Below are 18,904 nucleotides of genomic sequence, written 5' to 3' on the forward strand. Positions count from 1 at the left end.
GCTAACCTATCAATGTCATCCACTCGATTTCCCCATTCAATCCTCTAGGTATTACTGTATCCAAAAGGTAGATATATTTCTGTTCACTCCAATTAAGATTTTTTTGATCTTAATTGGAGTGAACAATCAAAAAAATCTTAATTGGAGTGAACAATCAAAAAAATCTTAATTGGAGTGAACAGAAATATATCTACCTTTTGGATACAGTAATACCTAGAGGATTGAATGGGGAAATCGAGTGGATGACATTGATAGGTTAGCCAATGGGAACAAAGGGGGAAGGGAATGACATCACTGAATGAATGGGAGGAGTATAAAAGAAGCCGGGGTCAGTGCCGCCGCCATCTTTCTCTTACTTTTTTGGAGTCGGATGACAGCAGCACACTCGGTGAGTACAAAACTTTTAACAACTTTGAAATGAGCAGGAATAGCAGCTATGTGTTGAGATGTTTTCATAGCTCTTTTCCTTATATTTGTTTTACTACAGGGGGACCCTTGACAAAGCATTTTTATGCGAAACATGTCGGGTCAGACTCCTGAGCTTTTGGCTGTGTTCAAGTTGGATAACGCAAGCTAAGTACCATTACAAAATAGAAACATTTAGCACTATTTATTGAATTATTTATTGAAACACTTTTGTGAATGGGAAATATAAACAAAACACCTTAGAATACTATATAACTAGGACGGCCAATGATGAAGAGCCACACAAATCTTCTCGCAACAAAATAATAATTTTGCGGTGGAATGGTGGGGCTCAGGCTTCCTTTAAAGAACAGTGGAAAAAGTAAGTGTAGTCCAGATAGCAGCACAATTCCCATAGCACGGTATTTGTGCATGGAAACTTATACTAACGTACATTATTCTGGACATTCATATATAGAAAAGGTTACGGGCCCATAGATTATTCTGTAAATATGGGCATATCTTACTTAGTGCATATTTGACAGATGGGCATACACATAGGCGGAGTTTGCATAGAATGTGAGCAGGACTCATATTAATTCACCTATCCCCAGCATATGAGTGTGAACATTTGCACCAGCTCTATGGCTGCCATAAGTGCTCATGCCTAATTGCATAAACTCATACATACCGAGTTATGCTAATATTCTGTAAAGGAAAGCAGGCATCTACAGTAGCGTAGCTAGGGAGGTTGTTGCCTGGGGTGGTAACGCCCAGCATCGCCACTCCATGTATCCCCACTGCTTTTCCCCACCACACTGTGCGTTCCTAAACCATCACCACTTGAGCGCCACCCTCACGTAGTTCTTGAAATGTTCACAGGTGCGAGAAGCATCTTCCACCTGCTGCGACCAGGAAGTGACATCAGAAGGGAGCCAAGGCTGGCGCGAGCAGCAGGTGGAAGATGCTGTTTGCACCGGCAAATATATCAAGAAGTGCATGGGAAGGAGCAAAGAGGACCCCAACCCTTTACTACGCCACTGGACATTTATGAGGGCTGATTGAAAAGTAATGAAGCTGTGGTTTTTTTAAAATTCAGAATCAGATGACTCCACAGGATCTGAACATTTTTCTTTTCTATAGTATTCTTCACATTCAATACAATTTTTTGCAGCGTTTCAAAAATGATCCAAACATGTGCAGTCGGCTTTTTTGTGACATCACTTTTAGTGCTGCGGCTGTGGCATTTTTCATTTCATCATCTGAAGAGAACGTCTTTCAGTGCCGTTGTTTTTTCAGGGATGGGAACATTTCAAGTGTTTCATTACCACTCTTTCCAAGTTTATCACAAAATTCAATCACACACCTCTGACGTACTCTCACAGATATGTCTTCCTCATCTGCCATGACAAAACTTACGAAGTTCTTCCTCTCACTGTGACCCAACAATAAAGACTATGGCAGTCCAGCTGCAGGTTCAGAAACATGGATGTATGAACGTCACAAGAACCAGCACAGTGTTGCCACGTCTAATTCTCATTACTTTTCAATCAGCACTCGTACTTTGATTTATAGAATTGCTGCCTAAATACAGGCATCCTTACTTTATAGACTGGCTCCTTAGATTTCCCTATTTGCTTTTTTTCTGGATGTGCCACTTGAAGATCTTTACTTGAAATTTAGTTTCCCACCTGTTCAGGATAAATCTGATCTTGTAACTGAAGAGAGACTATCACTAATCAGTAATCCCAAAGGAGATTCCCTGTATTGAAGCTGGTCAAAAGAGTTGCCTAGTTATTCCTATGTGTGGTGTGTACTATAGTGACTCAGGAGAGTGGATACACAAATTCAGACTAAGGTTAGGGCTCTGCTGGAAAGTGTGGATTACTATTACTAACCTACAAGTGTGTTCATTCTGCAGCCCTTCAGTATCTCTTAGTATCTCTCCTCTCTTGTCTCTCTTTATACACCCCCAAAGAACTCCATTCCTCAGATGATTACCCACGCAACAGGCAGTTCAGGAAAAGATTAAAGACATATCTCTTTCCCCAGTAGACTCAACTCTTCCCAGCCCTCTTCATCCCACAAATTGACATCATTAAAATGAAATGGCAACAATGAACTTGCTTATCAATAATGCTATATCACAAATGTAAATCAACTTGCCGTAAGCTGCAATGATTCCACATTGAAAATTGCAGGATATAATATCTGATATGATATCTGTAGCCTTTTCCTCCAGTTCCAATTCCAGACCTTGTTCCTTTCATCCTCCCACCTCCATATGCATCGAATAAACTACCTGAGTACATCCGCTTTGCCCCTTCCCTTGTTAAAAAAATAATTTGAAAATCCACCTTTTTGAGACAGCCTTCAACTCATAACCCTACTCCCCTCTGCCCTCGGCTCACCACCCTAGCCAGCAGTTTAACCATCCCCTCTAACTATAACCCTAGCCTGGTATCCTTTTTGTCTGTCTTGATTGTTTAGATTTGAGCAGGGACCATCTCATTTGTGACTCTGTACAGTGTTACATACATCTGGTAGCACTCTAGAAATAATTAATAGTAGTAGTAATAGTAGTTTGCCCTTGAGTAATTAGTAACTTTTGTGGCAACACCATTAGAAGATGGATATAAAAATCAGTGAGTGGAAGGTGACAGAGGGTAGTGGTCAATGGAGATCGTTCTGAGGAAAGGGATGTTACCAGTAGTGTGCCTCCAGGTTCAGTTCTTGGGCCTGTTCTTGTCAACATTTTTGTAAGCAATTTTGCTGACAAGCTGTCAGGGATTTGCCTCTTTGCGGAGGTGACGGGACTAAATCACGCGAGACAACGGCGCGCCGACAACTAAGCGCAGACAACTGAGCGCAAGGTTGACGGCGTGCCGAAGAAAAGCACTATTTTAAAGGGCTCCGACGAGGGTGTGTGGGGGGAACCCCCACACACACACTTTACTTAACAGACATCACGCTGCTGTTGTGGGGGGTTTGGGGGGTTGTAACCCCCCACATTATACTTAAAACTGAACTTTTTCCCTAAAAAACAGGCAAAAAGTTCAGTTTCAAGTATAATGAGGGGGGTTACAACCCCCCAAACCCCCCCCAACGCCAGCGCGATGTCTGTTAAGTAAAGTAGAGGGGTACACCACCAACACCCCCCGTCGGAACCCTTTAAAATAGTGCTTTTCTTCGGTGCACCGTCAACCTTGCACTCAGTTGTCTGCGTGCCGTTGTCTCGCGCGATTTTGTCTATGAACCCTTTGCGGATGATGCTAAAATCTGCAATAGTGTGGGAAACATGAGGAAGGGCCTAGTGAAACTTGAGGAATGGTCTGAAATTTGGCAGCTAAGATTTAATGCTAAGAAATGGAAGGTCATGTATATGGGCTGCAAAAACCTGAGGGAACTGTACACTTTTAGGGGGGTAAAGAACTTTTGTGCACGGAAGAGAAGCATGACTTGGGGTGATAGTATGTGAAGATCTTAAGGTGGCCAAACAGGTTGAAAAGGTGACGGCAAAAGCTAGAAGGATGCTTGGGTGCATAGGGAGAGGAATGGCCAGTAGGAAAAAGGAGGTATAAGACTGGTAATACCTCGTGTAGAATATTGTGTATAATTCTGGAGACCACACTTTTAAAAAGATATAAATAGGATGGAGTTAGTCCAGAGGAAGGCAACTAAGATGGTTGGTGATCGACATCATAAGGTGTATGGGGACAGACTTAAAGATCTCCTTATGTATACTTTGGAGGAAAGGCATGAGGCGAGTATCTTTCATTTGAAAGGAAATTCCGGAGTGAGAGGTCGTAGAATGAGGTTAAGAGTTGATAGTCTGTGTACTTTTTTGTATAGCAGAGTGGTAGATGCTTGGAATAGTCTCCCCATAGAGGTGGTAAAGACAAAGACTGTGTCTGAATTTAAGAAAGCATGGGACATACACGTGGGATTTCTTAGGGAGTGGAGGAGATAATGGATACTGCAGATGGGCAGACTGGATGGGTCATTTGGCCTTTATCTGTCGTCATGTTTCCAAGATTATTATGTCTTGCTTGTCCTGTAATACAGTGAATGTTGACACTGAGTTGTACTGTATTTATATTGTTGTATATTCTGTATATAAATATTCGAGTTTACCTTTACATTCCATGGTATTTCTTTTACACTTTGGTATTTTCCAGGAAATCTATGTTATGTTTTATAAATGTTTATCCTCAGACTATTATGAACCATGCAATGCATAATATCCCACATGCTTCAAATGCACAGCCAGGTCCAGGACAGCAGAGGAGGAATACAGAGCCAGAAGAGAAGCCAGTCTCCTCCTCCTTGCCGTGCATTGCCAAACATAGCTTGCATGTGAAGCAGGAATGGAAAAGATTGCTGTAAGGGTGGAGAGACCACAGGGAGGATTGTTTTCAGCTTGTGAGCAGCAGGAGAGAGTACTAAGGAGGAGGGGAGTTGGAATGAGAAGAGACAAACCACCTCAGCTACTGCTGCCTTTGCTGCATCCTTGTTCCTGAGTAGAATTCTGCAAAGGGAAGAACTTCTGTTTCAATTCTGTATTGCACAGTTATGCAAAATTTCCCCAGGAGTATTTGTATATTCTTGAATTGCCATCTTTTGCTCAATCTGCTGCGACCTGAAAAAGGAGATTTTACGTCCCAAAAGCTAGTAAAAAAATGCATCAAGTTAGTCCAATAAGACGGCATCACCATATATTCTTTTTTTGTTTTTATTTATTAACCATTAATTCTCAATTTTTTTAACCTATGAAACTCTTAATTTCAGAAATTACGGAGAGATCACGTGTATATTTAGGCACCAAGAAAATGACTATTTGGAGCCTATTTTATAAAAGAAAGTTGGCACCTGCTTTCCTTAATAGAACACTAGCATAGTAGGGCATATATATATATATATATATACTAGTCTTTAAGCCCGTTACATTAACGGGTGCTAGAACATATGTGTGTGTGTCTGTCTTTTTTTCTCTCTCTCTCCTTAGCCGCTTTTTTTCTTTCTGCCTTTATTTTTCCTTGGCTGTCCATCACCACCCCTTGCCTGCTCCCCCTGTCCATTTTCCCTTCCTTTTACCTCCACTGTGTCCACCACCATCCCTTCACTGCTCTCCTTATGCAGCAGCAGCCCTTCTCCCTTTGTTTTACCTCCCCCCTGTCCAGCAGCACCTCTTTCCTTCTCCCTCTGTCCAACATTAGTCCTCCGTTCCTTTTTCTTCACCTCCCCTGTCCATCAGCATCTCTTTCCTTCTCCCCCTGTCCAGCAGTAGGCATCCCTTCCTTTTTTATCCTCCCTCCTCCTTATTATCCCTATGATACTCTTACCTTGCTCTGTCCCTGATCAAAGGTTCCCGACAGCTGCCCAGTTGCACCCATTGGAAAAGTTCCCACTGCCGCATCCCGCACCCCTCCTGACGCGGCTCCCGCTGTCCTTTCTGTCTGTCTCTGTCCCTGGCCTCCTTTGCCTGTCTGTCTTTCTGTGTATCTCCCTGACTCTGTGTCTTTCTTCTTTCCTTTCTGTCTCCCTTCCTCCCTCTGTCTGTCTGTCCAAAGCAGCATTCCATCCCCCTCCCCCCACAACAGTTCCCTGTGCACCTGCCCCTGTGTCTTTCTTATTTTCTTTGTGTTTCCCTTCCTCTCTCTGTCTGTCCAAAGCAGCATTCCATCCCCCTCCATTTCCCTCCCCCCACACCAATTCCCTGAGCACCTGCCCCTGTGTATTTCTTATTTTCTTTGTGTTTCCCTTCCTCTCTCTGTCTGTCTGTCCGTCCAAAGCAGCATTCCCTTCCCCTCCATTTCCCTCCCCCCCCCCCACCAGTTCCCTGTGCAGCAGCATTAGCGTTTCCTCTACCCCCCCCCTTTCCCTTCCCGCGGGCCGGACTACAAAGGTGGTGATTCCAGCAGCGCTTGCATCAGTCTCCACACGCTGCTTCGGGCCCTTCTACTGCCCTGATTTACTCTGGCACGTCCCTGATGACATCATCAGAGACGCGGCAGAGCAAATCAGGGCAGTAGAAGGGCCCGAAGCAGCGTGTGGAGACTGATGCAAGCGCTGCTGGAATCGCCATTCGGGCCCGCGGGAAAAGAAGGGGGTGGGCGGCAAAGGAGAAACGGAGATCGGCGGCAGGAGAAACGGAGAACGTCGTCTGGCTGCGGTCAGGCTTGTGGAGGCGATAGGCTGGTGACGTATTAGCGCGCATGCGCACTCCTTAGGCCACAGACCTACAGCGCACGGAACACGCAAATAGGAATGCGCATGCGCGAGTTAGCCTTTTATTATATAGGATTAGGTGTGATCACTTTCACTAGCCATAGAGCCAAGTACATGCTTGCATCTAGATTGGTAAAGAAAGGGGCATAAATTATGGTATTCTATAATTTATGTATGATACTGTCCATGTGTATACCCACATTCAAACTATATGCCTTTACATATAGATGCCATGTTATAGAATAGAGTGTAGATTAAATATTAGCATATATATGCATGTGTGCATGTTCTTGAAGGTATTCTTGTCATTTGCATGCATTCTTGGCATTTGAATGACCTTATAGAATCACTCCCTGAGAATAGAGTTATTGCTCTTAGAATAAATTAAATCAACACCACCAACTTCAATACCAGGAAGGCACGTCCATGAAATGTTAGTTGAATAAAAAATATCCATACTCAAAGATTAAAGCAAATTACTTTATTTATTACAGATAACCAAAATTCATATCTTGCTCTTAGTGATTTCTCAGGTGCTACTGATGTGTATTACTTTCATTTCCTTAGTAAGCAGAGCAGCTGAAAACAGTCTCCAGTAAGTGGCATAGCCAGACCCAGTATTAGGGATGGGTCCACAGTTAACTTGGATGGGCTCTTCCACACCCCAGCCCTCTCACAGATATTAAAAAATAAAGGTTTTTTTGCACCCATCCAATGTCTCTCCCTTCTCTCTTCTGCAGCATCCCAGCATCTGCCCTCCTATCTCTCAAGCCCGTCCCTCCCTGATATACCTTACATGCATCCCAGGTGCCTGCAGCAACTCATTTTTGCTGCCTGCCCCAGCCCCAAAGGCTTCCCTCTGCTGTGATCTGCCAGATAGGAAACAGGAAGTGATATCAGCAAGGGTGGAACACAGCAGAGGGAATCCTTCAGGCCAGGGTTAGCAACTGCAGCAAAATTGAGCCACTGTAGGTGTCAGGGATGCATGTACGGTACACCAGGGAGGGACGGCTTGAGAGATAGGATAGCAGATGCCAGGATGCTGCAGAGAAGAGATGGGATAGCGGCAGTTTGGTGCCACCAGTGGGTGGGTCTATGCCCAGCCAGGACCACCAATAGCTATGCCACTCATGCTTTTCTGTTACAAAGATAATTGTAATACTGTAATATTTTTATGAACAAATATTATAACATATTTCACCTTCTAATGTTATACCTTAAAAGATCATATCCTCAGATATGATAGAAAATTATTTTAAAATATTTCAGTTAATATAGAAGCCCTGGTAATATGGCACCTAAATGTTAAAGAATTGCCTCATATCTTTCTTAGGGGCACTTTTACCAAACTGTGGTAAAAAGTGGCCTTAGTGTACGCTTATGCAGAGCATTCCTTCCCACATAGGTACAATGGCCATATTTCTGCTATTTTCTGGTAATGGCCATGCACTAATTTTCCCATTAGCATGTCCATTATTGCATGAGCCCTTATAGCCACATATTTTGTAAGCAGTACTGCCCAGATTTTCTAAACGGCACCGTTGCTGATGGCCGCCGATCACATGTGAATCACGCAACAGCGCCATTTAGAGAATCATGCCTCCAGCAAAGATAGGTGCCAGAAATTTAGGCCACGGTTTTCAAGGCCTACATTTCCAACACCTACCTTTGACGTGAATCGCACCTCCAGAGTCACCTACCGGTGCCTAATGCCACTTCTGGCATTAGCCATGCCTATAGTGGCATTAGGCACCTCCAGAGGTGCAATTCCGGCGCCATTTGTTTAAGCGTCGGTAGGCGCTTTGAAATTTTCTTTAAGTTCATTTCAAACGCTGTTTCCCTCTTAACTTAGGCCCCTAAATTATGGTGCCGTTTATAGAATGTCCCCCTAAGGGCTCATGCGTTAACCACATGTTTATAAGTTATCTTGAGGCAATGTAGCTGCATTAACAGATTAACAAAGAACATGCCTACTCTCCCGCACTAAAATTTAGAATCCTTAGTGCACCCCATGGTAAGGTAATTTAAGCTGCGGTAAGCATACATTAGTGCTTAACCCAGTTTAGTAAATGGATCTAGTTTTTACTCTTGTCCTATTTCACTTCTTTTTACCATAGGCAGGTAAAGGAACCATTAAAAAAAAATTTTTACACATATATTCCATCTTTATGCTGACTGTGTTCCCGCTCTAAACTCAGATCTTTCCCATCCATTTAAACCATAAGACTCAGTCTCCTAAACTAAATAAACGTAGGATTATAATTTCCCTATAAACTCCAAAATGTGTTTCTGCATAGACAATATGGGACATACCTTATTATTCAAATAGTGTTTGAATAACCTCAAAATCAAAATATGGAAAAAAACCAAAAATTTCCCTTCCATGGCCAGGGTGCGCTTCATCAAAGTAGCAGCTACCAGCCTGCATGTGTTCTTCTAAAAGTATTTATGGAAAAATACTTTTTACTTTATTTGTATGCTCCAGTTATTCTCTAGACCGTGTGTTATAATATTCAGCCCTAAGATCAGTCACTTCATTCTATCTTATTTCTCCTTCAATAACTTAATTCATTTATTAATCTCATGTATCATGCTTATGAAACCTCAGATACACCTCTCCACCGCCCAACAAATGTTTCTTTCAGCGGGGAGTCCCTGGTGTAGGTTTGAGCATTGAAACATTTTGATTATTTTTTCATTATTTTGATTTTTAACTTATCTGAATGGTTGCAGATTGTAAGTCTTTAAAGCTTAAGCAGTTCCTACAACTGGACCCGACATGTTAAGTTAAAAATTAAAATAACTAAAAAATAATCAAAATGTTTCAATGCTCAAACCTATGAGGAGCTTACACCAGGGACTCCCCGCTGAAAGAAACATTTGTTGGGCGGTGGAGAGGTGTATCTGAGGTTTCATAAGCATGATGCATGAGATTAATAAATGAATTAAGTTATTGAATGAGAAATAAGATAGAATGAAGTGACTAATCTTAGAGTGGAATATTATAACACACGTTCATTGATTGCTCTGTGAAAAATAATTTCTATACCATTAACCCCAGTTATTCTCTTGAGCATTTGCTGTGCTGATTTGCTTCTTGCTTGTTTTCTCTCACAGCAATTGGAAGAACCCTCATCCCTCGGTATTTTAGCACTGTCTTTGAAGGAGGTGTAACAGATCTGTATTACATTCTCAAGCACTCCAAAGAGTCATACCACAACTCATCCATCACTGTGGATTGTGATCAATGCACCATGGTCACGCAGCATGGGAAACCCATGTTTACCAAGGTAATAAGAAAGACTCGGTATAGATTTTTTGTTGTTGTTGTTAAAGGCTTCATCCAATCCTTTTTTTCCCCTTATGAAAGATGAGATTGATTTTTTTTTTTTTACCTCAGATAACATTCACTCTGGTTAGTAATTTTTATTTGTTATGTCGTTAGCAGAGCTCTGGATTCCTATATGATAAAAGACATCATATAAATGAGAATCCGTATGATTCTATCATATCTTTAAAATATGTCCAGGAGATAGAAATGAACAGTCAAACCACCTAATCTCCAATTTACAAATGTAAGGATTGTTAGTCTGTTTGGTAATTTCAGGAGATATTCAATGAGATGTCTCTATTGCCCTGTCTTTATAAAAATGACAGATGAACATGTCCATTGCTGCTCAAAGGTGTTTCTTCTGCAAACAATGGTCCCCTCTACTGGTTTGTTTTTCCTTTGTTGCACAGGTGTCTGACTACCAGTTCTATACATTCAAGAGAATTCAATGAACACAATAGGACTTATAATGAGATATAGTAAGAGATTGTAACTTATGGAATCCATTGGCAAGATCAATAATAAATAGCCTATGGAATAATTAGCTTGCTAATCTTCTATAGGTGCAAAACACTGTTCCCTCTAAGCTGAGCAGGAGTCCTCCAACTGTATTGTTGCCAGTAGGGAGGTTGGTACTTCAATACTGTGTTTTCAATCACTAGAGACAGGCAAGTTCTCTGGAGTCCTGCAGAGTTTGTCTATCCCTCACCATAGAAAATGTGATAGTGAAAAGTTTATGTTTATTAAAATTTGATATACTGCCATAGCATACAACTGTTCATAGCAGTTTGCAATAAAATACATCATAGAAAACAACTTCATCAATATATAGAAACAGATCTATCTAAAATCTATACAATCATTGGGTACAATTTTATATTACTGTTTTTTTTGCAAGTCAATTCTTGATCATCTCCTTGTACTTCAGTAAATGTGCTCAGTCTGCAGAATATCTTGTCTGAATGCTAAATTAAACAAATAGTGTATGCGGGTCATGCCTTCCCACATAGGTACAATGGCCATATTTCTGCTATTTTCTAATAATGACCATGCACTAATTTTCCCATTAGCAAGTGGCCATTATTGATAAACCCTTACAGATACCTATTTTGTAGGCAGTACCACCCTGATTTCTTAAACAGCATTGTTGTTGATGGCAGACTTAAAAGCAGGTGCTAATTGTGTGTGTATCACATAATGGTGCTATTTAGAGAATCACACCTACTAGCAGGACTGTAGTTGGAGGTCTGCCACTACATCATATTTCCTCTTTTTGAAATTTTCTTTTTAAAATTTTGTTTCACGCCATTAGATGTGTGGTTCTACAGGGATACTTTACCTTGTGGTAAGTTCCCACTATTGGAATTCTTTTGTTAATCAAGTGGAACACTTCTATTTGAAACGTTCAAGCTACATATATAAGGAGACCTTTACAAAAGAGTTTATTTAGTTATTTGGTATATTGGGTTACCTCCTTTGTGTTTAGAACTGTATACATGAGTTTTTGGTAGTTTACAGTGTGCATTCTATATGGGTGTTCATTTTTGAGTGCCCATTATAGTGCTGGGTTTTGTTTTGTTTTGATGTTAATTGTTGAGGGGCATTGTGAGGGAGTAAGGGACACTTCCTCAATGATATTGCAATTGCACAGCTATACAGTAGGGGGTCCCAGCTCACAGGGTGGAAGATCAAGACACTTTAGAGTAGGAGTGCTCAAATGGTCAATTGTGATCGCCCAGTAGATCGCAAAGGCACCGCGAATCGATCGTGTCTTTGTGATCTTCTTCCTTCCTCCCGAAGCCAGGCCAGGCGTGTAAAAGCGCCGGACCCACAAGACTTCACCTCCGACGTCAATTCTGACATCAGAGAGGAAGTTCTGGGCCAGCCAATCGCTGCCTGGGTGGCCTGCAACTTCCTCTCCGACATCTGAATTGACGTCAGAGGTGAAGTCTTGTGGGCCCGGTGCTTGTACGCGCCTGGCCTAGCTCGGGGAAGAAGGAAGAAATCGGCATGGTAGCTTAGGGGGGTGGCAGGGAGCGAGTAAAAGAATCGGGGAAGTGAAGAACTCGGCGCGATGACTTGGGGGAGCAGGGGGAGAGAGAAAGAAAGACAGACAGGCAGGGGGAGAGAGAAAGAAAGAGAGACAGAAAGAAAATGGGAAGTAGCAGAAAGAAAGAAAGAAAGAAATATTGGATTTACAGAAGAAGGAAGTGCAACTAGAGACTCATGAAATCACCAGACAAAAAGGTATGAAAAATGATTTTATTTTCAATTTAGTGATCAAAATGTGTCTGTTTTGAGAATTTATATCTGCTGTCTATATTTTGCACTATGGCCCCCTTTTACTAAACCGCAATAGTGGTTTTTAGCATCGGGAGCTGCGAGGGGCAATCAGCACAGCTCCCTGTGCTAAAAACCGCTATTACGGTTTAGTAAAAGGGGAGAGGGTATATTTGTCTATTTTTGTATAGTTGTTACTGAGGTGACATTGCATATTTTAAAGTCATCTGCCTTGACCTCTGAAAAAAACCTAAATACAAATGATAATTAACATTTTCTCTGCGTACAGTGTGCTTTGTGTTTTTTAAATTTTATTGTTGGTAGATCATTTTGACTTGGTCATTTTAAAAGTAGCTCGCAAGCCAAAAAACTGTGGACACCCCTGATTTAGAGCAAGTGGGACAATCCTGCTGAGTCATGGGGTGGGACTTAAGCAGCAAGGGATTCATATGCTCTAGAGTGGAGTCATTCGGAGAGGCCCCGAAGGAGGAGGGTTCCTGGAGAGAGGTCTGAGGCAAGAAGCCTCTAGGAGAGAGCCTGAGACAGAGACTCTGAAAGGAGAGAAGTGGTCCTAGAGTTTGCCTTTCCCTTGCTTGTGTGTATGGAAGTCATGAGAAGTCACCTAACTTAGCATAATACTTTATTTGTAGACTGCACAATGCCTTTCGGTTCTAGGCAGTTAGAGAAGGAATACAGTAAAAAACAGAAAGGTAGGACAAGCTGTACTTTGAATTAAAAAATCCTTTCTAAGAGGTCTGGAGGGAGCCAGACTTATGGTTGTGAACCCTGCAAGGAGCTATATGTTTTGAGAGTCTGTTTGGTAGGTCTGGAGGGACCTGTGTTTGAGAATCCAGCAAGCAGAAGGTTTGAGGACTGTGGAAAGTTTGCCTCTGAACTCATGAGACATTCTTCTTTATTTTCTGTGCCAGAGAAGTGACAAGCATCAGCATTTGTTAATAAAAGCTTTGTTTCACCTTGTATACTTGTCTGAATGTGTTTTATAAAGGCATTGCTCCCATACCACTCTCATACACTACCACAGGCATTTACAGAACCTAGCCCAATATGCATTAAAAACACACACTACTGCAGGCTTTCATTGCAGCCTCAACAAGGAATTTGTAGCACTAAAATGCATGTTGAATTTAATGAGCTGATCTGCAAACTTTTTGTATATTAACCAGCTCATTTAAATTATAATGAACAAATCAGCATTACTGAAAAAATTACTGTTAATGTGCATTAAGGGCTAAATTCTATAGATTGGGTGCTAACATTTATGTGCCTATTACATGCACAAATTATTAGAATACTGGCATATATCCATTTGCATCAGCATGCAAATGTGGCATATCTGTCTATGCACTAATCTGTAATTAAGAACATAAGAATAGCCTTACTGGGTCAGACCAATGGTCCATCAAGCCCAGTAGCCCGTTCTCACAATGGCCAATCCAGGTCACTAGTCCCTGGCCAAAACCCAAAGAGTAGCAACATTCCATGCTACCGATCCAGGGCAAGCAGTGGCTTGCCCCATGTCTTTCTCAATAACTGACTATGGACTTTTCCTCCAGGAACTTGTCCAAACCTTTCTTAAAACCGGCTACGCTATCTGCTCTTACCACAACCTCTGGCAATGCGTTCCAGAGCTTATCTATTCTGCAATAGTGCGTACTTTGTATATGGGTGTACACATGGACGAAGTCTGGCTGGAGAGTGGGCAGAACACATACTTACCCTCTCTTTTACTAAGGTGCGCTAAATGCTAACACGTCCATAGACTAACATGCACGCATTAGCGTTTAGTGCGTGCTAATCAGTTAGCGCACCTTAGTAAAAGAGGGCCTAAGTTGTCTAACTTAGAATATTCTCCAAGGGATCCTTTTACTAAGCTGCAATATAGAGTGACCTTGGCACACCCTTACATGGGTTTTCCCCACATGCTAAGGTCGTTTTTACTGTGGCAGTAAAATAGCCAATTTTCTATGTTGTTGTTTTTTTAAATTAATGGCCATGTGCTGTTTACTCTTTTAGCAAAACAAGCCCCCACTCGCTAGACTGGCATCTCAATTTTCTAAAAGGGGTAGAAAAAGAAAAAAAAGGGCCATTCAAACCACACTCCAATCACTGGCATAAAATCCTCCCCCATTCCTCTAATCTTTATTTATTAAATTGTCCAGTAACTTCATTTATTTATTTAAGTCTAAGTGGTTTCCATACAAAACATACATAATATTCAGTCAAACAACACATTACACATGATATAACCATTACGACCAATTTCTTTTACATTTACAATCCAATAAAATATGCACAACATAAATTCAAACTTAAAATCCCTTTATATTCCTCACCTAATCATAACATTCTGGGTAAGGGCAAGAGTAAAAATCATCAAATTTCTGTTCAATATATAATACTAGATCATTCTTCCATGCCATATCATAAAAAGACATCAACAATTAGATAATATGTAGAAATAAAGCAAAAACAAGAAGAAAAAAAATATATCTTTATTATTGGACTAAGGGCTCCTTTTACTAAGCTGCGATAGCGTTTTTAGCGCACGCAGAATTATAGTGCGTGCTAAACCCATGCCACGTGGCTAGAACTAATGTCAGCTCAATGCTGGCATTAGCGTCTAGCGCACTTGGCAATTCTGCACGCGCTAAAACCGCTATCAAAAGGAGCGCTAAAACCGCTAGTAAAAGGAGCCCTAAATGTAGGAAGAAGGGGTTACCTTTGAAAGCTAATCCTAAACTATATTAACCCCCCTTTTTACAAAACCGCAAAAGCTTTTTTTAGCGCTGGCTGGTGCGCTGAATGCTCTGTACTGCTCCCAACACTCACCCTCTCTTTTACTAAGGTGCGCTATGCTTTTTAGCGCGCAGTAAATATTAGTGCACGCTAAACGCTAATTCATGCATGTTAGCCTATGGACGTGTTAGCGGTTAGCACACATGTCGATTTAGCGCACACTAAATGCGTGCTACAACGCTTAGCGCACTTTAGTAAAAGAGGGCCTCAGAGTTCCCATGAGCATCGGGAGCAGCGCAGAGCATTCAACTCACTGGCCTGCACTAAAAACCGCTTCTGCGTTTTTGTAAAGGGGAGGGGGAGTAAGTTAGTCCAAAAAAAGGTTTGTTTGTTTTTCCTTTGTGCTGTTTTATTTCTACATTAGAGTGTTACCTGGAAGAATGGACTAACACGGCCACTGCACCTTTTCACTAAATATACTGTAGATAAAAAGCAATTCCCCACAATCCTTCATATGGACGTAATCCTTCATAGTCCCATACCTCTCCTCCAAAAAATCAGACCAATTCTGTCACACAGAGGACTAGCACCAGTCTTTTTCAAGATCAGCAACGAAATGCATTACTTTTCTTTTGCTTTCAGCAACACTCTATTCCGTATCAGCAGTTGCTTCTCTCTGCTGTCTCTTCATGCCACTTAACAAAGTCTCCGAAGCAGCCGACGTTTCGCAGCAACACTGCCGCTGTGTCGAGGACTATTATCATCAGCAATTTACAATCAAAGCAGAATCACAGTCATCCATCTATCTCACGGTAAGCGTGATCTAGCACTTACTGAAGCTTAGTAAAAGGACCCCTTAGTTACGCACATATCTTTGGCATTTCGGCACAAGCACTAACACCGTCTCTATGGCTAGCATAAGTTGCTTGTGTCTAACAACTTATAACCATATACTGTATACCGTGGTTCAATAGAATTCTATAAAAGAAAGTAGGTGCCTTCGTTCCTTCATAGAATAAACTGCTACTAGGTGATCTCTGAGCATCCAATTATAGACGCACTGTTACAGAATTACCCTCCACATCCCAATGCATGTGTTTTATCCACACTAAGGCATCAATGGAAATTAGTAAATAGTCCATCAACTGCAGTTCTTAACATGTATGTGAACAATGTAAAACAAAATCTTTTCCAGAGAAAGGAAAATGGTAAAACCAGAGGACATAATCTGAGGCTGAGGGGTAACATTACTCTTGGTAAACTCTAGAGTAATATTAGGAAGTTTGTCTTTATGGAGAGGATGGTGGATGCCTGGAATGCGCTCCCGAGGGAGGTGGTCGAGAGGAAAATGGTGACAGAGTTCAAAAAGGCATGGGATGAACACATAGGATCTCTAATCAGAAAATAATGGTATACATTGAAGAACTAAGGCCAGTATTGGGCAGACTTGCACGGTCTGTGTCCTGTATATGGCCATTCAGTTGAGGATGGGCTGGGGTGGTTTGGATAGGCTGGAGTGAGCTTTGACAGAGACTCCAGTGGATAGGACCTGTGCACAGTGCCGAGCAGAGCTTTGGGCTTCTGGCCCAGAAATATCTAAGAAAAAGGACAATTTAAATTAAATCATTAAATTATAGAGTGTTTGGGCAGACTGGTCTTTATCTGCCGTCATTTACTATGTTACTATTTTAACAATAGGGAACCGTGAACATTACTTGTTTCAAAGACAGATATGTCAGCAAGCATGCACTTTTGCACTTAACCTATTGGGCTAGCAAAAACAGAGAACAATATGTTTTCTGGTTATTCAAAGATGACCCTGGCATCAAGCATTAATATTTTGCAGCCACCTCAAGTCTTGCTGTTTCCCCCACCTTTGCAAAACAATGTATGCAACATATTTTGCATGTAAGTAGCATACTGTATCTGGATTCTGCTCTATAGGAAGATTTCAGAAGCGTGTGCAGACTGGATTTTAACCTATTTTAATTTAGAAACTACAAGGCAACAGAGTGAGAATGGAGAGCACAAGATAAAATCTGTCCCCTCCCAGCTAGTTCCCAGTTTGCTCCCAGTTCATTTCTGCTATTAGTGAGTCAAAATGCACCGCAACATTTGACTACAATTTTGAAAGTGTGCAAATGAGGCAGATCTTTGCATTCTGACAATTCCAGCACTTAGAAAAATCCATTTTGAAGGGGCCAGACAATGTACATTTTCCATTGCTAGTCCAAGGGAATGGAGCCATATTCCAGTACAGCTTAGGTCAATGACTGACACGCTAGTTTTAGAAAACAGCTAAAAGCTTTCTTATTTATAAATACTTGTGAGGACTCTTAAGTAATTTCTGTGATGTACTAATGGGTGTTATGGAGTGTGATTAATATTAGGACGGGTATGGTGAGGTTTTACATTGTTTAGCCAGAATTTTTATTTATTTATAATGTTCTTATGTTCAGGTGCAATTATTATTCTTTTTTTGTCTTGGTTTTTATGATTTGGTTATTTTTGGGGCAATTTCTCCAAAATAGATTAGTTTTGTACATACCATCACAGGAATGAACTTTACTCCTAAGCCAGAGTAGTTTAATTTTAGTTTATTATTATTTCTAGTCTGCCTTTTATCCAAAGTGGATTACAAAAATATGCATGCACAATAAAAGTACATAGACAACAATTAACAAGACTGCTTGCCTTTAAGGCCCAAATATCTTATCAGATGCCAGACTTCATATTACAGTGCAAATACCTTCCTAACCACTGTTTAAGTCATTACATATCACTAAGTACCATATTTCATAATGCAAAACAAGTGTTTTTTTGACATTTGCTTAAATTCCTGCAGCTCTTTCGACTGTCGTAAATATACAGGTAATTTGTTCCACTTCATAGAAGAACACACTTTTTCCTTGTATTTTCATAATGAAGGCTTTTCAGAGATGGAACAATCAAACTTGCCTGTGTAGAAGATCTTAATTGTCTCGCTGGAACATAATGCGCTAGACAGTCACATATGGTTAAGACTCAAATAAACCATCAACAGTAGTTTGTATTTTACTCGAAACTCCATAGTCAACCAGTACATTGCATTATAGTGTCTTGTAACATGCTCAAATTTTTCAATCCCGCACAACTTCCGTATTATTGAATTTTGAGCCACCTGCAAAGCATGCGTGCATGTTGCTGGGATTTGCAAAACCACAATATTACAGTAATCCAACCCTGCAAGCACCACAGTTTGAACAACTTTCTTAAAATCATATCTAGATAAGTATGATCGAAGATTATTTAACATGAATAATTTAAAATATATATATATATTTTTTTATTATTACATTCTGCACATGTGAAAGAAAGCTAAGCTGAGAATCTAGCAAAACTCCTACTTAAGCTACATTTTCAGTCATTCTTACCTGGCTATTTAACACATTAATTGTCAAAGCAGTATCATCAGACTGATATCTTGACATCAACATAATTCTAGTTTTAGCCACATTCGACATCAATTTATTAGTAGTCATCCAGATTTTTATCAATCCCCAAACCTTGTATATTCTTCTTTCTGCTTGTAACAAAGAACCCTCAATATGGGGAAAAAATTGGATATCATCTGCATGTATCCTCTATAACACACCATACTGCTTCAGCAGTTTACAAAGTGGAAGCAAATACAAATTAAACAAAATGGCTGATAATGCAGAACCCTGCAGTACTCTCGTGATCAATGTTTTACTCTGAGATAGCCCCCTGTACACACACTTCCTGTCTTCAAGAATGACTGGAATGGAGTATGATCTCAGTCTCTCTGATTTACTGCTAATGATTGGCATAGAACTTGCATTGTACCAAAGAGAGCTTCTTTCTGGCAACTTATCCAGGTGCTCTTGAAAGTTTTTTTTAATC

At 40.9% G+C, this 18,904-nt stretch overlaps 1 protein-coding gene across 8 annotated transcripts in view; it reads left to right on the forward strand.

The window, feature by feature from the left end:
• Positions 1 to 18,904, forward strand: part of LDB2 (LIM domain binding 2) — a 706,182-nt gene that overhangs the window by 476,099 nt on the left and 211,179 nt on the right. For all 8 annotated transcript variants that reach the window (XM_033948750.1, XM_033948741.1, XM_033948759.1 and 5 more), the window contains exon 3: positions 9,751 to 9,923. In XM_033948750.1, coding sequence (XP_033804641.1) covers positions 9,751 to 9,923 — 173 coding nt within the window. The remainder of the gene's footprint in view (positions 1 to 9,750; positions 9,924 to 18,904) is intronic.

Source organism: Geotrypetes seraphini, chromosome 1 (genome assembly GCF_902459505.1).
Source record: "Geotrypetes seraphini chromosome 1, aGeoSer1.1, whole genome shotgun sequence".
Taxonomy (NCBI): domain Eukaryota; kingdom Metazoa; phylum Chordata; class Amphibia; order Gymnophiona; family Dermophiidae; genus Geotrypetes; species Geotrypetes seraphini.